General features: G+C 43.9%; 1 protein-coding gene across 7 annotated transcripts in view; it reads left to right on the top strand.

The window, feature by feature from the left end:
- The first annotated feature begins 1371 nt into the window (after positions 1-1371).
- Positions 1372-23718, top strand: part of slit2 (slit homolog 2 (Drosophila)) — a 91815-nt gene continuing 69468 nt past the window's right edge. For all 7 annotated transcript variants that reach the window (XM_086119873.1, XM_086119868.1, XM_086119872.1 and 4 more), the window contains exons 1-4: positions 1372-2211; positions 2899-2970; positions 4002-4073; positions 11944-12015. In XM_086119873.1, the coding sequence (XP_085975999.1) occupies positions 2000-2211; positions 2899-2970; positions 4002-4073; positions 11944-12015 (428 nt within the window). In that variant the 5' untranslated portion in view covers positions 1372-1999. The remainder of the gene's footprint in view (positions 2212-2898; positions 2971-4001; positions 4074-11943; positions 12016-23718) is intronic.

The raw sequence follows: 23718 nt of genomic DNA, 5'->3' as shown, positions 1-23718 counted from the left end.
CGGCTAAAGAAAGCAACAGGTGAGACGCGTTTTTATGTGTTGTCTTTCTGTCTCTCCCCCTTTCTAGGCGAGTTTCGTCTCCTTTTCTCATCACATGTCCACTGTGTCTCCTTGGTGAGAAGTAATTGTAGTACAAAATATGTTATTTTACTAAAGTACATTTTACAGGTACCTTTATTTGAGTATTCATTTTTATGATGACTTTTGACTTTTACTCCCTGCATTTGAAATTAGATATCTGTACTTTTTATGCTTTTGTCCATTTTTCAACACAACGTAAGAAAAAGGTGTGAACAGCAATGGTGAAAGTCAACCTTGTGTGAGATCTTGAGGGATAGAAGCAACATGGAGGAACGGGAACCTGAGCATGAATGACAATAATGCAACCTATAGTCTCATACCTGTCAACTCATACGGTTTAGCCATAGTTCATACGGATTTGGTGGTGAATCTTACGTATATGGCCGTATCGCACAAATCATACGGATTCTGAACATTTCCGGGGTTTTTTTCCACCAACTCCAAATGATTTGGAGTGAAAAAAGTAACGCAGGAATAAAACTCTGAGCACAGTAATGCCACTAAGTAGAATGATGATTATACATTAACCCAACATTGTATTATGGGGATCTACAATAAATATCATTGAAAATTTCGTGGTTTTTTTCTGCCGTTATTTTGACGTATAAAATGCTTTAGTATGTTATAAGGATTTTTTGCTCTTTATAAGGATTTTTTTTGGTAGTTTATACAGGTTGGCGCTCCAAAAAGTTGACAGGTATGTAGTCTGGATAGTAAAACCCCTGCCAAGGTTTGGCTTTAGCTAGGTGCAGGTAAACTATCTTGAGGAGAAGCACCTATGGCTAAAGCCAAACTGTGGACTGGATTTACCACTCCTGGAAGAATTTAAGACATTTAAAGGCGAAGTAGAGACGTATCACGTAGTTTACTAAAATTACCAAAACGTTTTTTGTTCGCCTGTTCAGAATGTAAGCAATGCTATGACTGTTTTGACAGTATTAAAGCCTGTGTTTGTTCAAAAGAGGAACAGTTTAGTTTGTAGATGGTATTGGTGCCGTGCCAAGTTGTGAAAACAGGCAGTGAAATGACAGTCGAACCTTATTTTTACCTAAAATACATTTTAGAGTCTGCATTTTACTATTAGAGAGCTGACTCAGGACTTCCTCTTTTAACAATCTTTTTTTTTGTTCACTTTTGTGTACATGTGAGGACGATTGCCCACCTCTGTTGTCTCTCTCTCACACACACTCTCTTCTCCTTTAAGTGTTATTCTCTTCCCCCCCCCCCCCCCCTCCCTCTCTCGCTCCCTCCTCTAGTGCCTCTCGACCACACGGTGTGGGCTGCAGCGCTTTGACGCACCAGGCTCACTCATTTTGATTGAGGTGTTGCGCTCAGCTCTCAGGCGGACTTGTGTCCTCCTTCACGTTACCGACACCACGACCGATACCTGTGACTCACTGACAAGCGTTCAGAAACAGTACGTCCAACATCACCTCTCCAAAGACGTTTTTTTTTTGGAAGTAGACGAAACGCATCTGTTGTTCTTCGCTGGACGTTGTTGTGAATTAATTCCCACAAGAAAGCCTTACCTGGAGTATGTGCGTGTGAGGGGAGGGTGTGTTGCGTGCGTGTGCAGGGTGCACTTGAAGTGTGTGAGAGGCTTCTGTGGATCAGGACAAGGAGGATCGAGGGAGCGGGGGGGAGAGATTTGGCCGCTGCATGCCGCTGACATGTGGAAGTTTGTGCCGCTGTAAGCGCAGACAGAGAGTCGCTTCACCGCCTCTCCGAGCTCCCTTCAGGGGGACCCCAGCCCCCGTTCTGAATCCATCGCACCCCCATTAAGGAGAGCCCGATGTAAATATAGGACGTGAAATTTTAGAGACGACGAGGAGGACGGTATCCCGCTGAGTTTGACGAACACTTTCCAGGATCTTTTTCATTCTCTCGCTCTTTTGCCCGTCGCTTTCCACTTGCCGCAATGCTGGGAGCCCTGAACCCCGCGGGCCTCGGCCGAGCTCCGCGTTCCGCGCTGGGGCTGCTGGTGGCCATCCTGGCCGTCGCTCTGTCCGGCCGGGGCGCAGCCGGACAACCGTGCCCGACTCAGTGCTCCTGCACCGGGACCACAGTGGACTGTCACGGCCAAGGGCTCCGCGGCGTGCCCAGGAATATACCCCGCAACACCGAGAGACTGTAAGTGTCTTTCTACTTTGATTTCAGCTTGGATGCACGCCATTACTCATAACACATTTTGATTTGATATAGGCTAATAGTTTATGTTGACTTGAAATCAAGTGATTTGTTTCACCTTTTAATCCCCAAGATATGTTTCAATAAAAAGAAATGCGAATTATTTAAAGTAGATGGCTTGAGAAATCACTTTATGCTAAAACCAATGTTACAACCCAACATTTAGTAAAGCAGCAAGTGGAATCTCATTTTAGGACACATCTAGTTAGTCATTTCAATTGACGTGTTAAAACGCCCGCTAAAGTATGATTTCACCGTGGGGACCGACATCAAGAGACAAGTGAAGGGGCATGCATGCGTGATGTGGTCGTGTTTGGTGGTTTCGCACTGTTGCATTAGCGCTTTACCCGAGACCGCATCGGTTTTGTCTGCAGACCAGTGAGTTAATCAAAAACGGATTTGGGAGCCAAGTGGGCTTCCAGTTAAACAGACTGTATTCTATTAGGCAAAGATCAAATTAAAATGGGTCCTACCCGCAGTGCAGCGGCAACAGCCGCAGCTCGACCTCCATCTCTCCCGGTGGAGGAGACGCTTAAATTACATGTCGACATGGGCCACTGTGCAAGTTTCATTGAAGGAATATACAATTTCAACAGGCGGCATTATTATTCTCACCGTTTTCTCTTTCAGGGATCTGAACGCTAACAACCTGACTAAAATCACCAAGACCGATTTCGCCGGACTGAGAAATCTGCGCGTGCTGTAAGTGGCTTTTGTGAGTTTTTCTGACTGTAACCCCCCGTGTCTTTGCAACTGCACTTCCTTATCTTGTTGCACACTTCCACGACGCACAATGCGCCAGACTGGATGAGTGCGCGCGTCTCGTCACTGCAAGTGACTCATGCATGTGCATCTTAGCCTAGGCACCTGTTAATTTGCCAGTGTAAAAGTGTCCAGGGGGGTCGGGCGGGGGGTCTTATTTTAAACGGTGGGGCCCCGGGGGCCCATGTGCTGCAGTGATTAACGCCCCGGCGAGGAAGTGATGGATGGTGAGGAGAGAAGAAGGTTGTCATTACGCCCAACCACGAATGACGGGATGGATGAGGGGAGGGTGAACGGGGGAGTCAAGTAAGAACAGGTTGCTTAAAGTGTGTGTGCACGCGCGTGCGTGTGTGTGTGACTCAACGTCCAAAAGTGAATGGCAGCGGATACAAATTGTTGGAATTCCTCTGCAGATTATGTTCTTATTGAGTGTGTGTGTGTGTGTGTGTGTGTGTGTGTGTGTGTGTGTGTGTGTGTGTGTGTGTGTGCTTTCATGCTTATTTCTGGTCATCAGCTTGCATGAGTGTGTGTGCACCTTGAGTTTATCATGTGACTGCATACAAAATGTGTGCTTGCACAGGGGGCTTGGTCAGCATTCTGGTGTAAGTGAATGAGTGGTCACAGCTATAAGGTTCGACACAGACTAAATTGGATGATAGATGAGTCTGCGTTCAGTTTTAAAGTAAATTCTAGGTGGCTATCGACCGCTTGCTGATTGTCTTTTCTCCCTCTCTCCTTGATGCTGTTTCAACAGTCTATCGTCTTTCATCTCCATCAATCTTTTTTTTCTTGCACAGCCATCGCAACCTCTTCCACTTTCATCTCAAATAGCAATCTCTTGTGATTTCTTGTCAAACTCTTTTTTTTCTGACTCCATTAAGTCACACTTTCCTCACTCATTTGGACCTCGGAATTTATTTTCTCCCAAGTCTTTTGCACACCATCTTATTTTCTTTTGCTTGTCCCTACAGGCAGCTTATGGAGAACAAAATCACCACAATTGAGCGAGGAGCTTTCCAGGACCTGAAGGAGCTGGAGAGACTGTGAGTCAACTTTTTTTTTTTTATTCCGTGTGTGTGTGTGTGTGTGTGTGTGTGTGTGTGTGTGTGTTTGTCTCAAAACAGCTGCCGAATTTAGCACCAAATTGGACACTTTAATAAACAAGTGCAACTCAGGCAAGGGCCAAGGAGCCATTTTTTTTCCTGTAGCCGGATAATGTGCGTCTACATCATGTTTCTTTCCAAAAATCCGCTTTAAAAATTGAAAATTGTCTTCACTTCTACTAAACTGCAAGCATTTCTCTTACCTTTAACGTTTCAGTTGAAAAGCAGTTCAGCAAGCCTTTGTCATTGTCTTTTTTCTAAACGGTAATTCATCACTTCGTTGTGTGCATGTCATAACGTGATGAGGTGATTATACATGTATGCTTTCTGAGTCAGAATGACCCTCTGAAGGAAACCATATCTATAATGTGGCCTGTGACAAAAATGAGCGCACTAGATGCTCCTCTTACCAATTAATGGGGGCAAAAGACTGTTGACGAACAAACAAATGGTGATGAAAACAAAACATTGAGCGAAAGCGCTCCCATCACACATACACGATATATGACTTTAACTCAAGTCCTGGAGGACAATTTGGAGATGAAGATATTGAGTTGCAAGCAAGCGGCAGTGAGCGGTTGTTGGGGTGCGATGGTGCCGTCGCTGGTATTTAGCATCCAACCCTCAGGCAGTTATGGCATAATTAAGCCCTGGTAGTCTGAAAAGCGGCACAGCTTGTCTGGCATAGAGACAACAGCAAGAGGGAAGGGGGATGTGGACCCCTGACTGGTGTAATGTTCATTGTGTGGACTGTCAACCTTGCTTGATGTTTGAGCAACTTGTATTTCTAAATGTGTGTGCGTGTGCCTGTGTGTTGTCTGACCAACAAGCAATGACACACTGGAATGCAGTGGACTGTTACTGAGTCAGACGGGGTTTGCAGGCAAGCTTTTAAGACGTGTTGAAAAATGCAGCGTATGCGTCCACAAAACCGCAGACAAGTACAACAGTAAATTTCGTGGAATACATTTTATCCAAATCGAGCAAAATTATACTCTGAAAGAGATTATATTTAGTCCCAGTCTAAACAGAGCACAATGTACACTTGGAGGAGAGTAAAATATTCAGTCAATTTTACTCCAAATAGTAAATCCATTGTGCTCCAAACAACTAAAAGCAACTTTTATTTGATAAGTTACCCACTCACATTTTCGACTACTGAGCGTAAAGGGTGGGGCCTCTTGTACTCCGAGTGAAGTGATTTTGATCCATACTTAGAATTTACTCACACTCTAATGGATAGGGGAGTCAATTGTATTCCAAAATGTTTACATACAGCTCAATTGGAGGGGAAAAATGTGTCTCTGTATATTATTCTACTGATTTTACTGTGTATCAGGGCACATGCTGTATTTAAAATAAAAATCAACCCGAAGTTTAGCTCCTCTCAATCTTAAAAGTCCTTGTAAAGTCAATTCAGAGTTTTGTTTCTGAGTACATATCTAGAATGTTGTAGAACAGCGATGTTGTGTTTGGAAGAAAAATCTTTCCAGAAGATTGAAAGCTGAAAAAAGGGAAAAGAAAAACAAAAAAAACTCTCAACTCCATTTCCTTTGTTGTGGTTGTAACAATTAGGTGTCCCTTTCCACAAACAGTTCACAGGGGGACTTCACAATTCTTCAGCCGGCGTCATCTTGTGGCTATTGTGCCTTTCTCTGTATTGTAATTGTTCCTTGTCAACAAAAAAGAGAAATTACGTGCTTGGGTTTGTCAGCAACCAATGCAAAGCTTTATCTAGCTCCAGTCATCAAGTTTATTCGCGGAATTGCTGCCTGTGGCTGCAGACAAAATAGGAAATAGTTAACTATGTGGAAGTACGGCCAGGAGCCTTTGACAGCGATAGTGCCTTGTGCAATGGAATCAGAGCTGCTGTTAAAACACAATTGAATAAACATAAGCCAAAGTCCGAGTGACTTTTTATGTAGTGAAGTAGAAAGTGGCTGATCCAAAATATACAGAAGCCTCTTAGCTAAGCTAAATAGGAGTTTGCAGGCGATCCTGTTTTGTTGCCTGGCATACAAAGTGTACAAGGCCTGGTGTATGAAAATGGTTAATCCACTTTCAGAGTTTACGACCAGGATTAGATTGACCTGATGCCCCGACTTCTACGCTCAAAACAGACAATTGAACGACAAGCATAGCAAATCTCTGTCGTCTAACAGGACGCGCTTGTTTCTTTGTTTTGTCTCCAAAGGCAACAAACACCTTTAATGGGAGCTAACTTTCTGACACAACATGGTTCTTTCTTTAGTCCTCCGTAAGGGTCTTCAACTGTAATTCACCATCTCTGGCGTTGCATGTTCACAAACACAATGATAGAGCCAGCCATTAATGCCCCCCTGCAGCTGCCGAACAATGGCACATCTCCGAAGTCTGGAGTCTGAGGCTGATTTCAAAGGCCCCCATCCTCCAGGAGGCTGTTGGGAGCCTGCTGGGCACCACTGCCCATAGGAGAGGGTCCTAAAATGGGGTGATGGATCCACAGTGACTACCCCCCGCCGTTTTGGAAAACGGTTCCTCCTCCTCTCTCATCTTTTTTTTTTTTTTTGTGTGTGTGACAGGCCCTGCAGGGCTCAGGCCGGGTGGGGTCAGGTGTGAGGCAGTAGCTGGAGGGTGTGGAGGTGGGGTGTAAGGAGTTGTGGAGGAGATAGGCATGTCACGACATACACATGCACATACAGTACACTAACATCTTCGCGGGTTTAGATACACTCATGCATGTGCATTCTCATTTGCAAAGGCGGCACTGTCACTTGGATTCTTTCCTTCCAAAACACACACACACTTTCTCCTCCTTTTTCTCATGATATTTTTTAATACCCACCCGTCTCACCGTCTCTATTTCCATTGTCCTGTGCATATTGGAATGTCATGCATTTTTCCCCATGGCTAGAAAAGGAAGGCGACTACTTGATCTTCATATCATGATCTAACATTTGAATAGTATACGGCAGCCATCCAAAACCTGTGAACAGTCACCAAGTAAGTCATGAACACTAATTATGGGATTTTGTAGCACGGTGGAGATAAAGGATTGTATAATTAGCCAGTAATTGAGCAATCACATGTCAGAGATTAAATTGACAGTGCCGAGTACAATAATTGCTGAGGTATTATTACAAGTCTTGAGATGTGACTATCAACGGATTACACAAGAGATTGAATGTGTTGTAATGTTTTGACACAGTAAATGGCACACAATCATTTGTCTGTCCTAGATGCCCACAGTGATTTCAAAATAATGTACTGTACATAAAGTATTCGCTGGAGCTTTGAGTGATGGCCTTTGTTGTGGTTGATCATCTCTGAGCTAAGTCGTTGGGAGTGTGTGTGTGTGTGTGTCTGTGTTTTGTTTATTGAGCAGCAGAGCCTGAAATTACTTGCTCTGTGCGCTCCTTTGTAAAAAGGCATTGGAGATAGATTTCCCTATTGTGCGCACTGCAGCAGCCAAGTTTTTGTGTTTACACTTGTTTGCTCGTATCAGAGGAAGACTTTGAATGACGCTCGCTGGCCAAGGAATTCTCGGACGAGATAAAAAGTCTGAAGGCGTTGATGTTATCTGCCATTCTTTTAGAGATAAGATTGGCGGAACCTTGAGTTCACTGAAGGATCTTTTGCAGTGTAAACGACAAACATTGCTGAAAAACTCACACACACACACACACACACACACATGTAGCATTCTTGGGCCACATTAGTTACACTGTGAGATCCACTATACAAGAGTTGCGCCTTAAGAAATTCAATAATGCTCAAAAAGAGCAGGAGTAGTCAATGTGTAATTTTTTTTGTCGTCAAATTTTGAGTAACACGGCACAAATATTTGTGATCAAACAAGTTCTTATTTGACACTCGCCATTGGGTTTTCAAAATATGTGAATTTGAGCTTCTTTTAACTTTATTTTTGTGATAGGACAACTTTTTTAACATGCTGTTTTGTTTTTTTCTCGCAACACTATGATTTTCATGGCTCGCATGCTCCCCGGTATTTGTACAGTTGTGCTTGAAATGGTGGCCGGTAAGTGCTGATGCATGTTGAAATTCAGAGAATAGTTGAGTCTTAGGCAATAACTAGCTCTCATGTATTTGAGATAGTCTGTGTTTGTTGGTACAAATTGGAATATGTGTTAACAACACGACTGGTGTTGGCGGTGTAATAATTGCTTTCCGGGGTGATTTGTTATTTTTTTCGCCAGCCACAAACTGCAACGCACTTTATATCAGTGAGGCTCTGAGGTGTGAAAATTGAGTGAGTGTGTGTCCATTTAATATCTTTTTGAATGCTCGGCCGCACAAAATGCCACACGCTGTTGGCAGAAATGAGTATGTGCGAGCTTGTGGCTATTTACTGTGTAGTTTGTGTCGCTCTAGCATCTGTTTATGACTGCGGGGATTATCGCCGTGCTGCAGCGAGGCATTCACTAGTTGCAGAGACTCTCACACCTCCGACTTCTCTGTCTTCATCCACTTTAGGACACACTTTTGCCTAATAGGATACAGCATACACAGGATAATATTGCAACTGCATACATGCATACATACAGTAGATGGGCATACACACACACACACACACACACACACAGTGACATACATACATAGATACATGCACACAATACTAAACATATTATTAAATTACCAGTTTGTCTTCTGCTGGGCGTCCAACTCCAGTTATGGGCGATCTTCATAAATGCCGCTCAATTTACCGCTAACGTAGCTAAAAAAGCAGTGAAGGTGCTGTAATGCCTTCCCATTTGGGTAAGGAGTGCCACAGTCGCCGATGCAGTTCCATCCGTCAATTCAACAGGGACAAACGTGCCGATTAACCGAATTTGGCTCCTGACGTTACCCATTAAGCCACACCCCTTAAAGGTAGGCATCCAGCACACAAGTACTTGTGTCTGTTCAGTTGCACTCGATAGACACACATGATAAATACAGTTTATTTAAATTAGCTTTTTTGTTTTCTTGCTTTTTTTATTTTTCAAATGGTTAACAAAAATGTCTTTTTGTGGGGACTGGTTCAGATTATTGGCATTGAAATTCATTTCTGTGTGGGTAACTGGTTTGATATACTGTACAAGTAAATTGAGTAATGAGCTCTGTCGCAAAACCATATAATTGGTATATAATTGCAACAGATTGCTTTGCATCTTCATTCTCCTATGGTTAGTCTAACAGCTTCTATTTTCAGAGGATGAGCTCATAGCTCTTCTCCTCCACACCTCCATCAGAAGCAGCAGCAGCTTCATACGCTTCCTCAGGGAAAGCGTAGCCCACTGAACGGGCATTCCTGGGTAGGCATGACCTGCGGGGATTGCGGGGGCCTCTCTGAAGGACTTGGAGCTCTTAGCCTCTTAACCTCCAGAGCAGCTGTGAAGGGAAAAGGGGTGAATAATTTAGAAACATCACTTCTGCTGCATGTTAAATATTTATAATAGGCCTCTGATCTAACTGTGAGGGTGAGCCCGTGTGTCTGCATGTGAAGATGTTTGTCACTGAGGATGTGTGCGCAGCAGGGCTGAACAACGAGTCAAGAGTAAAAACATGATGAGTGACAACCAAAGAGTTTTGTTCACTGTCACATAAGAAATGGTGGCCTGTCAGAGCCAGGAAGACCTTCTCTGCTCTCCTTAACCCTTCCAGAAGTATTAGAATTTAGGTTGTAAATACAGAAGACTTATATTTACAACCTAAATTCCAACATTAATTGCTTTAAACTGTGTTAATTTACTCTAAAGAGTAGCGTAAAATTGATGGTATACGTTCTGGCATCGGCAACTGAATTTCAATGTCAATTTTTGATGGGAATGTTGCCCCTCCCAACATGGCCGCCACACGAGCACATCAGTTCGCTGGGATGGTACAGCACAGTCGTGTATCTCATCCTAATATATCTGTGACAATGTGGTTGCATATCGCTCGTCATTCACTCAGTCATTTGTGATTGGATGATCAAAGATGCAGCGGAAACTCCACCGACATACACAACCAGGGTTAGGAAGGTTACTTTTAAAATTGAAGTACCGGTAAAAATGTAATACATGTACCATGATATTAACATAACTACTTAACGTACAGTACTTTAAAATACTTTGGGATTACTCTGAAACCAAAAATGCTCATGAACACAAAATAAATATTGCTGCCATATACAGCAATAACTCGATAACATCAACAATCTTTCCGTCCTCTGATTGGTTGTTCAGAGCAAGCCAAGTTTGACTAGCCAAAACAATTTGATAGCAATCTGCACACATGAATACATTTTATAATCAGCACCTCTGGTGAATATCATCTATTTTATTTCATGTTTTGGTGTTTTTCTGTTCATGCTCAACTACTTCATTAATGTGCTGTTGCATTGGTTTTTTTAGATGGTATCGATGTTTTTTCTAATTGCAATGCGACAGTGGTGATATTAAGAGGTGGATTAAATCAGGTCGTCTCCACTGAAGGCCCAAGTACCAAATACACGACCCGCCATTAGGTCAATGTCACATTTTTCTGTTGATCCCCAATTTCGTTTCCTTCTCTTAATTGCCTTCCAGTCATGACTGCCACGGCATCTCTTGCTTGGGCTTGTGTGTGTGTGTGTGTGTGTGACAAGGTTAAACAGTTTCAGCAGCCTTTTACACACTGTGTCACTCATTTGCCTCACTCTCCCTGACTCACATCAAGGCACATCCGCCCGCAGACATCAGCACACAAACCTCTTCACTCCACTCTAGCAGGGTTAAATGATCGCACCCACATTATTAAACTCACCCGAGTTCTCTCAACGCTTCTATTTGTACGTGGATGTGTGGATGTGTGTGCGTGAGGACGGGCTGTTGTGAGTTCTTCCCCTGTGAGGGCCTTGTTTACTCAGTGGGGTCCCTTTCACACATTCGGTAGCCCGGCCAGACCGCCTGTTTGTTTTTCCCACATCGTCTTCTCCTCTCTCCCTTTGTGGTTAAAAGAAAGTCTCCCCGTTCCCTACATTGGAACTCTTGTCTTTCTCCCCATGCCTTGCCTGCCTTCCACCTTCTCCACTTCACTATTTGCCTGGCAGCCATGTTGCCATCAAGAGTAACGGAGAGTCTGTTCTTTTGTCCGCTGTCACCAAATAGCATTAGGTGCACTCGCACAATCTCAGGGAACCCAATGCAGGAGCTGCATCAATATGATTCATGAGATTCTTCTTCACTCAGTAGAGGGCGGCGCGGCACCTGCACCCCTCACCAAAAAAAAAAAAAACAACACATACGCACACAAAGTAAAGTTTCGATATCATTTGCCTGTTTGTATTTTAGCAAGCCGCTTCTTTGTTTGTGGAGGATCAGACAAGATTACTGAACAGGACCATTTTAGACCACACTGGTGAGGGTGGAGGAATGATTCATCTATTTGTTACTCAGGCTCCATATCCTGGTTCATGGAGTAAAACAAAATTTGCAGAAAAGACAAGATTTATTTTGGGGCACTGGTTGGGTTTTGGTGTGGCGTGGTTCCATTGCGATTCAAATGGTAACCTGAGATCCTAAGTCCTCTTATTTTTGCGATCCAGATTTGCAATGTGCTTGGTAAACGGTTGTGTTTTATAAGATGTAAAAATGTCACTTTGGCTGACTCTGTAAGAGTGCTAATTATTTAACTGTTTATTGCTGTCTTCTTATTGCGAGCTAATGAATGCTGGTTAGTGTATCTATTCATGAAAACCTAACCTGTTTCCTTACTTTGCTATAATGATGGGCATTAAGCGGCTAATTTACAACACTCTCAGTTTGGAAAAAAAAAAGTGGTTTCCTAATGCGTTTTCTGTCTTTTTTAGGCGCCTGAATCGGAATAATCTGGCTGTTTTTCCTGAGCTACTCTTCCTGGGCACGACGAAACTTCACAGACTGTAAGTGCTGATTTCCTTTGTCCTTTCTAACCAATCGCTAAGCTGCTCTGCGTTGTCGTATCGAAGGTCTGACATCATTCGAATGACAAACGGCCTGGTGACATGATGATGACATCATTGTGGACAGAATATGCTGAAGAGAATTTCACACTTGCCACAAATAGGTTACATTAAGAATCCATATCTGTCCCACAAGGTGAAATCGACACAAATGTTCTCCATCGTGTCATTGATTGGACTTTAACTGTTTGTGCAACTTTTTCCAAGGCTTGAAAATGTTGAATATTTTTCCTTTGAATATTTTGACACAAATCTGTCTGCATCTTTATTTGACTCATGGCCGAGGATGGATATTGAGGCCACTTTGGCCCTTTACAAATACATTCTAATCAACGTAGCTTGTGTTGAAATGATTTCCAAACAATCCATTGATTAACTCCATGGACAAAAGTCAACACTTCTTAATCAGTCATTAGTTGGCCTGACCACCTTCGTCCAACCCTCAGTCTTGATTATTCATCTAATTTTGGCTCATTCCACACCTCCGACTTGTTGGAAACAATTTGGGGAAAGTCAATTTCTTTTCCTATATTGTACTAAGCAAGGCAGATAAAAGCATCGGATGAGTTTGAAGTGAAAGAATTTGTGAATCATGACCTCAACCCCACTAGGCCCTCTCTCAGTTTCAACATCAGTGATGATCCCACAAACGTGCTGGATGAATGGACAAACATTCCCACAGACACAAGCCAACTTTTTTCCCCATAAGGGTGGAAGCTATTATAGCGCCAATGGGGAAATCTACTCTGTATTCCATCCATCCATCCATCCATTCATCCGTTCAATATGGAAGTTGATGATTAAGATTTGCTTTCGCGGGTGACATCGAATGATGTGGTGCCCCGGATCTGGTCCCCGGGACTGAGTTTGACACCTGTGCTCTTTCACCATCAGTGACTCCAACTCCTTTTCTTTTACACTCGACTTTCCTATGCCTGCAGTCCCAATACTTTTGTTCGTGTCGCCAAGTTTGCTTGAAAACAAGCAACTTGAAAACCTAAATGGCCAATTTGCTCTGACGCAGCTGGAAGCTTAGCAACAACAATGCGATGGAACATGGGCGAATGAGGACACGTGGGATTTTCAATGGCTCTCTCCATTGAGGCCAGTTCAGTAGCTAATGGAGATTAGCACCCCGACAGCTGCTGTTCACTGCGTGTGCATACATGCGCGCGCGCGCGTGTGTGTGCGCTCATAATGAATCGGGTTTCTCCTCTAAAGTTACATTTGGCCTTGCATGGGTAGTAAATAGGTTTAGTCACAGAAAATCAACAGCCCCATTCAAAGGCGTGCGCTGCTGACTGTTGCAGCACCTTCGAGCTCTATGTTCTGTCATAGTGCTTGGCGTTAAAACGATCTGTACACCTCAGACTGTGGGAACCAACTACTCATCATGGTTTTTTGTGGTCTCTGGGAATAATTATGGTGTCGTATATACTGTATAGATGCATAGGTATTTATATATGCTGTAAATCCAGCTGAATGAATTTATCTGAAACAATATTGACACACACAGATGATTCTCATTGTGTGAAAGTTGTTTATGTTCTGCGGCTGCTCCGGCGGTTGGCTGTGCTCGACCTGTCATGTCTGAGGTTGTGTGTCTGCCCGTGCACCGCTGTGTGTGTGTGCATGTTTGAGTGTGTGTGTGTGCGTGTGTGTGTTGCCCAAGGCCAAGTCTTGGCATTTTGCTTAGCGTGTGGGCCAAAGGTAAAAATACATCCCAGCTATACTTCTCTCCACTCAGCTGTCACAGACCACCGGCCTGTGAGTGCGCAAACATACGTTTATGTAGCGGTGGTGGTGTACGTCTCAACCACTTCTTGGGGCACATCTTCCGTGAACAAGTGTGCCTCATCCATCTGAACAGCATTCATTGGGTGGTGGTATTTGGTCATGATCAGTGTGTTTGTATAAAATAGATTATGAAAATACACGGAAAGAGACAACAAGTGTGCTTCCGGACAATGGGAAAAAAAATGTTGGCAATCTGGCGCCTTGGCAGCCACAAAGCTGCGAGCGCATTTGTCAGACGTATGGAAGTCATTTAGTCATTTCAACCGCAAAGCTGTAGTCAATATTAATTCTTTTGTGTGTGCCTTTACCCCATGCGGTGTCTAATTATATTTTTAGAAAACATAACATGAAACCCTTGAGAATCTCTATGTGGAAGTGGAACTGTGTTAAGTTTTCTATTGGGGTCAGATGGTATGTGCGAAGTCTCTGCTTCTTCCAGCAGTGCTGCTATATTTAAGAACACTTACTCAACCTGCTATTATGAACATTTTTGTATTCACTCTGTTAGAGCTTAAAATTGTGTGTGTGTGCGTGCGTGCGTGTGTGTGTGTGTGTGTGTGTATGCTTTTAACCTTAGTGCAGTAGTTGTAGGCTTCATGTCCTCAAATTTCCTGTAAATTACATATCACATTCTTTTTCTTGTTTTTCTCACTACATTCACGCAATATTTACTGTATGGAGACAATAACATATTATGGAGTAAAGCTCTCAATCTATTTAGGAAGAAAGGAATGTTTATAAGGTGGTCGACTGGTTCGCACGTCCCGCCTCACAGTGCAGAGGTGCAGGGTTTGATGGCCTCTGGTCTTCCTGTGTGGAGTTTGCATGTTCTCCCCATGCCTGCGTGGGTTTTCTCCGGGTACTCCGGTTTTCATCCCACATTCCAAAAACATGCATGGCAGGCTAATGGAATACTCCAAATTGTCCCGAGGTGTGATTGTGAGCGTGAATGATTGTTCATCTCTGTGTGCCCTGCGAATGGCTGGCAACCAGTTCAGGGTGTAACCCACCTACTGCCTGAAGACAGCTGGGATAGGCTCCAGCACCCCAACGAGGATAAGCGGATTAGAAAATGGTTGGATGGAATGTTCGTTTCCTTTGCTACATACCCTGTGAATAGACAATAAAAATCTCCCTTTCTCAAATTAGTTTACTTTATCTGATATGAGTGCAATCATTACACCTACAGACACTGCACCATGATGTATCTATTCATCCATCCATCTATTTTCTATACTGCTTATCTTGTTCAGGGTTGTGGGTAGCTGGGCCTTATCTCAGTTGACTTTGGGCGAAAGGCAGGGTACACCCTGAACGGGTTGACAGTCCATCGCAGGTCTCCTTATGCATCATCAAACCAATACTGTACATGTTAACTTTTAAAAGGTTTGTTAACGCTTTGGAGTCATGGTGACAGCACATGCAAATGAAGTCAATGATCCCTTTTGCTGGTTACCAATTTGTTTAGAATTAGAATCAAATGTTCTGATTGGAAATAAAAATCAAATGAATCTGTTCCAGAGTAAAACAATCACCATCTTAAATACTTTATAAGCTATATGTAAGGGCAATATTTTGGGTGAAATGTGGACAAACGTTCTCAAGGGGGAAAGCAAGCTAGCCCCTGTTAAATTAAACACCCTGTGTTGATATATCATTTGCCGGAATGCATAATGGTTGTTCACCCTCTGAAAATGTCTGCTTGAACGTTATGGTTGGATTCCAACACGAATACGGCTTTGTGTTAATGATGGTGAATTATATTCGTTGCACTTCTCCTCCAAGCAAACATGCAGTGGACATAAATCGTCACAATTGGGCCAAAATCTGAACAGCTCCTTCACACACACACAAAAATGGACTCAGTAATTGCACAATTTCAGGCATTCCAAATGTTGGTATACATGCAATTAAGATGTCAGTTTGTCATAATATATCCATTTTTTAAACACCTGCGTCCTAAACACACATATTTACCAATACCGCAGGGCACAGACTGCATTGGGTTACACACATCTGGAGACGCCATGTGGCGGGCAGCACCCCAGTAACCATGTCTCTCTGAATTTGCCATGACACACACACACACACACACATGCTCTGTCTCTGTATTCCATTGTCGAGTGCTGAGAACCACAGCTGTGCATGTTTGCTCCAAGCGAGAGCTAAGAGACAGAAAGAGAAGGTGATTGGGTCCAACAGAGCCAGTTCATTAGATGGACTCTGTAAAACATGATGGCCCACTAAAAGATCAGCACCTTTGCCAAGAACCCGGACAACCGGCGAGCCGCTGCACAAATCACCCGTTCGGGCTCACATACAGATGTGTGTGTGTGTGTGTGTGTGTGTGTGTGTGTGTGTGTGTGTGTGTGTGTGTGTGTGTGTGTGTGTGTGTGTGTGTGTGTGTGTGCAATCATGGACTTTATGACCATGGAACTGACAAGGTTCAATTCTGGCACCTTTTATGATGCTCTGCTTTTATTAAAACTGTAAAGTAAATGCTTGGGGATGGATAAAAGGATGGTGTGGTGGGTGAAAAGAGAACATTCTGTAATTCCGCAAATCTGGTTGAGTCAATGTGAGTGAGTTCAGATTGATGGGATGTTTGGATTTTATTGTGTGTTTGTTATTTTCCTGCCCTGCTTCTTTGCAGTGTCACACTTGTCTGAGACAAACATTGCAAGGTGAAACAACAAGTTTCACCAATTCACATCAGCAGTTCTTACACTTAAAAGGGACGCAGGTTTTTTTTTTCTTTTTCTAAAGCATTTGCTGCGGGTGATCTGGCTCAAGGCTCACTGAGCGTGTTTGACAATTTGGCAGACCGGACTCTTCCAAGCTGGGTGGCCCAGCAAAAGCAGAAGGAGTATCTTGGAGATGCGCCCTGGCTGATTAGTGGCAAAAAGTCCATCTTAACTTAACACCTGCTCAGACCACGTCGAAGTGGCTGACACAGGGTAGATAGCTGGTGCAACACAATTTATTTCATTCATATATACATGTAAACGGTGTCAATCACTGTCTTATATTTTTTAAATCATCCAGCTGGGTGGCACAGTAATGGCCACACAAACAATCAGGGAGGGGGTAGGGAGCGGGTCTCCAAGTTACAAGTTCATGGCGCAAATGTGCTTAAGCCATATCAAAACTTGAATGCATGCTGCCACATTTTAATGAAATCAAAGGAGACACTTTAAGGGCATGCTTGAAGTCGACTGTGACTACTCCAACAGAAGCGCAGCTCGCCCTCCTGCAGATTCGCCGGCACATGCTCACTCGTCTACGAAATGACCAACATTGGGTCTGACCCACGTCTCCGCAGGCTTAGGCCACGCCAAGCACTATGAAAACGGAGGCCAAAATCTACAGACAGGAAGCCCGGAGTCAAGAATTGAACCCTGAACCATAAGAATTAGGAGGCAGATGTGCTCCCCACAAAGTCCCTGTGCTGCTTTTAGAGGATGTGTTTGTATATAAAAGTCTTACTACTTTGACAATGCACTTCATACTTTTGTAATCTCAAATGTCCATGTGAAATGATATCCACTGCACATGTCAGCGGAGCGCAGTTTTCCTCCACCTTGATCAAATTCACCAAAAATTGCATTTCGAACCTGCTCCGAGCTGGTCTGAAGTCAACTTCATTTTCCGTCACCAAACTGTCAATTGCACTCAGGGCATGTAAAACAAAACTCCATTGGTCCACCGGAACACGCAGCGTGGTGAGCTGCGGTCTGCCAAATTCCCAAACACAGTAAACTAGACGTGCCCCAACATGAAACTCAAGATGTTTATACGCCGAATGCACATGGGCCGTCTACAAAATCAGAGATCAACGTGTGTGTGTGTGTGTGTGTGTGTGTGTGTGTGTGTGTGTGTGTGTGTGTGTGTGTGTGTGAGATGTATGTTTGTGCATGTAATAGCATTTAATCCTCAATTAAACTGCCATGATGAGGCTTTACCAAGCAGCATTGTTGCATAGCAGCCTAGTAGGTTGTGTCTTTGTCTTTTGTAAACCCTGATACACACACACACACACACACACACACACATACACTTAAGGCACACACACTCATGTACTTGCCACCTCGGTCGAGACGACAAGTTCTGCACAATGATTCGAAGAGTGCAAACATTTGGGAACAAGTGGGTCTTCCAGGCGTGTCGACAGTTTACTAACATGGAGGAGGAGAATCAGGAGAAAGGAAAATGGCGGAGGTCAGAGGTAGAGAAAAGCTCTCTTCGTAAATAATGTTTTTCTAATTCATAGAAAATAAATCCAGTGCTTTTAGTTGCCACAGTGACGACAGCCTCTTGGGTCCTAGAGAGGTGAAAGGTGAAGAATGTCCTAGTCAGGAGATCTCAGCAGGAGGTGGCATGTCCAAGGTGGGAATGTCCTTCTTAGCATTTACAATAACGATGACAAAATTCAACATCTGTTGGTAAAATACATTTACATTATGTGGACCCCAAAGAGCATTTTGATAATAAAGTAATTAAGATACGATTTTCTTTAAGGGGGTGGGGGCGGGGCATTAATGGACATGAGAGCCAAAGAAGAGAGGAAGTGGGACGTGTATGTGTGTGTTTATATATATGTGTGTGTATATATATATATATATATATATATGAGGCCAGACGAATAAACAGGCTGTTCGCAACACAACCTGCGAAAGTGTACGCTCAGTGTCAGGGTCCTAACAACAGAGCTGACCCACCAAGACTGGAAACTGAAAGGTACTGGAAAGGCAGATGGGAGAAGGAGGTTGCACATAACAGCAGTGCACAATGGCTGGTGACCCTGAGAGAGGAGCACAGCAACCTCCCTGAACAGAACCCAGTTACCATAACAGTGGCAGACATACAGGAAAGAGTCTCAGATATGAAGAACTGGACAGCACCAGGCCCGGACATGGTCCACACCTACTGGCTAAAGAAACTCACAGCACTCCATGAGCGCCTAGCAGCACAAATGAACCAGCTGCTGAGGGATGGGACTCACCCAGGATGGCTAACCGAAGGCGAACGATCCTGATCATGAAGGATCCCTCAAAGGGTGCAGTCCCATCCAACTATCGGCCAATAACCTGTCTCTCCACAACATGGAAGCTCATGTCAGGCATCATTGCGGCTAAGATAAGTGGACACATGGATCAATACATGAGCGAAGCACAGAAGGGCATTGGTAGAGATACCAGAGGAGCCAAACATCAGCTCCTGGTTGACAGAACAGTCGCACAAGACTGCAGGTCCCGACGTACCAACCTGTGCACAGCCTGGATTGATTACAAGAAAGCCTATGACTCGATGCCACATACATGGATCACTGAATGCTTGGAGTTGTATAAGGTGAACAGGACCCTAAGCCACTTACCCAAGTGTCCATCAAATGTGGCATATACCAAGGTGATGCACTCTCCCCACTGCTGTTCTGCATAGGACTGAACCCCCTAAGCCAAGTAATCACCAAGACAGGCTATGGATACCGCCTCAGAAATGGAGCTACAATCAGTCACCTCCTCTACATGGATGACATAAAGCTGTATGCTAAGAGCGAAAGGGACATAGACTCCCTGATCCACACAACCAGGATCTACAGCAGCGACATCGGGATGTCATTCGGGCTTGAGAAATGTAGTCGGATGGTGACTAAGAGAGGTAGTCCGCACTGAAGGGGTCTCACTCCCTGAAGGAACAATAGCAGACATTGAGGACAGCTACAAGTACCTCGGTATACCACAAGCCAATGGCAACCTCGAACTGGCAACAAGGAAAGCGGCTACGGCCAAATACCTCCAACGAGTGAGGCAAGAATAAGACCCGGGCAATAAACAGCTATGCCCTGCCAGTGATCAGATACCCTGCAGGAATAATAAGGTGGCCAAAGGAAGAGATTCAGACCACGGACGTTAAGACCCGAAAGCTCCTAACCATGCACGGAGGGTTCCATCCCAAATCCAGCACCCTGAGACTGTACGCAAGCCGAAAGGAAGGAGCCCGGGGACTAGTGAGTGTGAGAGCCACTGTCCAGGATGAAACATCCAAGCTCCATGAATACATCAAGGAGAAGGCTCCAACGGATGACGTACTCAGAGAATGTCTCAGACAATGGGGAACAGAAGATGAGGCGCTGGAAGAGGGACCATCATGGGAGGACAAGCCCCTACACGGGATGTACCACCGGATCATAACTGAAGTGGCCGATCTCAAGAAGTCCTATCAGTGGCTAGAGAGGGCTGACCAGAAGGACAGCACAGAGGCACTCATCCTGGGTGCTCAGGAGCAGGCCCTGAGCACCAGAGCCATTGAGGCCCAGATATACCACACCAGATAAGACCCAAGGTGTAGGTTGTGCAAAGAGGCACCTGAGACGATCCAACACATAACTGCAGGGTGTAAGATGCTGGCAGGGAAAGCCTACATGGAACGCCATAACCAGGTGGCTGGCATAGTCTACCGAAACATCTGTGCGGAGTATGGACTGGAAACCCCAAGGTCAAAATGGGAAACACCTCCGAAGGTGGCGGAGAATGACAGAGCGAAGATCCTGTGGGACTTCCAGATCCAGACTGACAAGATGGTAATGGCGAACCAACCAGATATCGTGATCATAGATAAAGGGCAGAGGAAAGCCGTTGTAGTGACTGTAGCGGTCCCAAGTGATGGGAACATCAGAAAGAAGGAACACGAGAAACTCGAGAAATACCAAGGGCTCAGAGAGGAGCTTGAGAGAGCCTGGAAGGTAAAGGTGACAGTCGTGCCTGTGGTGGTCGGAGCACTCGGGGCAGTGACCCCCAAACTAGATGAGTGGTTGCAACAGATCCCGGGAACAACATCGGACATCTCAGTCCAGAAATGTGCAGTGCTGGGAACAGCAAGGATACTGTGCAGAACCCTCAAGCTTCCTGGCCTCTGGTAGAGGGCCCGAGCTGAATGAGGGACGGACACCACCCGAGGGGGGGTGAGACGAGGAATTTTTTTTATATAAAATGTGTGTGTGTGTGTGTGTGTGTATAAGTTTAGTTTTTCAAATTTTATTTTGATGTTGCCCGATATCCTTTACACTTGACAGCATTATTAATGTTCCTCAGTGTGATGAATGGAGATATCTTTTAGCGATTGTTTACATATGACACAGTACATAAACATGTCACTGTGACCATCCAAGGAAACGATTTAAATTCCCCTAAACGTCTCAGTCTCTTTCCCATTGTGAACACGAACTTGCGCCAACTCACCATTTCAGCATTCAGGACGATTTCCTGCCCCACTCCTATTTCTTTGAATGCACTTTCACAGAGATAAAAATTCTCCTGCACACACTCCCATAAAACAATAGAGTTCTTTTCACATCTTCCCAGCAGATGCTTTCCAACAGTCCAGAAATCATTCTGACTCAGAGGAAGCATCCAACTGAACTGGGAAATACTTTTATTTGTTCCACTTTTCTTTTCTTTTTTTTTTTTAAGTTGAGGTACTTCCATGCGACCTGTTCTCACACGAGGAATCACCTTGAGTGCAAACAAGCGCTTACAACTGCGTGAAGGTGCTGAGTGTCACTGAGTCATTCATTTGCCTTTGCATGAGTAACATGATTGACGTCTGAATTGCTCAAGGCCACTCATTCCTAAGAAGTGATTTTTACCATTCATATCCCGACACAATGCTGCAATTCATTCTCAAGGGATTCAGAAAAGGCTTTTGCCAAAGCCGCAGTGGCATTATTGAGATGGCACCCGTACAAAAGATTGTTATACAGACAAAATGTAAACGTGAACTGAAAAGGCCTTGCTTGAATTTGATCACAGCCAGAACAAACTTGTTTCTGAATGAGCCGAACAAAGCGCAGTCAGATAGGAATGACCACCAACTGTTCTTGAATCAACAGAATTCCAAAGGCAGATTGGATGCGTAAAATCACGTTCTTAATATTATCTGGTCTCTTCATTAAGTGCCGCCCAACAAAATTCCAGGACTCTCAGATGACTGTGACTGCGTCTTGCAATCAGATGCTCACAAGAGATACATTTTTTCAAGTACTTGACTTATTTCTCCCATGGGAAATAATGGAAATGAAAATAATCAGTTCCAAAATGAAACTTTTACCATCATGGTGTAACATTTTAGCATTCTTAACTGCCATGTGGAAATGTAACTCCTCTTGAAAAAAAAAGACACATTGATACAATATGTGTACATTCTGTTCTTGTTGGTGCATTTCTCAAAATCACCATATCTCGCTTCTTTGTGATCACCGGTATGACCAACAAAAATCAGGAAAAATAAAATACAATGTATAAATGATTTCTGCGTCATTTGACATAGGATGAGATTTTTTTTCTTGCAATTTTATGTATGATTTGGTGTGTGGTTTATTTCAGTGATCCCCAACTAGTGGACTGTGAGAAATCATCAGCTGTACTGTGGGTAGTTTCACTTAATTGATCCAAAAATCATGTATTTGCTTCAAATAATGTATCTTTGCTCAACTATCTATGCCAGTGACGTATACTGGCACACAGAACAATTCTATGCTCTTCCACCAGATGGCAGAAGATAGATAATGAACGTCTGTTTCCTTTTTGTGCCTTTTATTTCTGCTGGGCTCTATCGTGGTTGAAAGACTGCTTTTAGTCCATACAACTGTCAACTGGACATTTCAGTTTACAAATCATATTGAAAAGAGCTACAAAGCAGTGTGGGCTGTCGTTACAAAAAAAAAAAAAAAATCCTTTGAATGTCCAATATCCAAACTGAATTGTTTGAGTGACAGATTATGTAGAAAATGCACCACACGATCAAAGTAATCTTGCCTACAACGAACACAACATGCCGCCAATTTGGCACGGCACATCAATCAATCACCTGTTCGGTGTGTAAGTGTCAGAGGTCGGTAGCTCACAGGTGAAAGGTCTTGGGGAGCATCCAACGAGATCTCCAGGATAATGAACATGCCAGGCAGGAGTGGTGGCAAGAAGCAGCGAATTATACTCCGAAAAAGGGGGACACCAACAGCGAGGAGGGAGGGAAGCCAGAATGACTGAAGGGTATTTAACGCAGAGATTAGAGATGTGTTTGCTGTCTTAAATGGTGTGGAAAAGAAAAAAAGAAGAGTGGAGGAAGACAATGAAGCGATGACAGAAGTTTTTTGTACATTTTGAGTGAGCTGTGAAAGGGATATGCAGAGAAAGTCAAAAAAGAAGACGAGAAGGAGTTGAAGTTTTATCAGCCATCACTGGAGATGGCAGATAGTGTGTTATGCTGTCAATCGGGAATTTCTCCATTGCGAGACTAATAAAGGTTTTCTTATTATACACAATAACTCAGGTGTGTGTGTGTGTGTGTACAAACAAATACTTGTGAGGTCGTGGAAATAATCCATACTTGCCTCACTGGCGTGTTATTTCATTATTTTTATTCCTGTGCGCGGTGGCTCCGCCCACCAAGTGTCGAAATCACGTTTCTGTTCCATGTCGATAACCTATTTGCCAATTAATGCTCTGTGCTTAACTTCATCATGCAAGGAAGGCGGTAGAGGTAGACGGCAGCAAAATGTGCGCGTCTTCCTCTGGCCGACCTCCCTCTGCAGGTATGGCTACGTGCGCGGCGCGTGTTGATAGATCTGTGAGCCCGCTCGATGAGTTATGGGAGGGATTATGTTGTAATCAGGACAATTTATCATGCACGGACGGCTCCTCGACTCGCCCAAATCACATCCACTCAGCAGTATTGACCTCGGCATTATAGCTCTGGTGCTCGAATAAAGTGTTGAGATTCTCTTTTAAATGGCCAAATCATCAGTGTGTAATTAGTCAACACTTACGAAACATTTAGGCCATATCACAA

Source organism: Hippocampus guttulatus, chromosome 9 (assembly GCF_054856545.1).
Source record: "Hippocampus guttulatus isolate MCC_2025c chromosome 9, RoL_Hgut_1.0, whole genome shotgun sequence".
NCBI lineage: Eukaryota > Metazoa > Chordata > Actinopteri > Syngnathiformes > Syngnathidae > Hippocampus > Hippocampus guttulatus.
The sequence above is the reverse complement of the archived record's forward strand: the minus strand, read 5'-3'. Positions and strand labels throughout refer to the sequence as shown.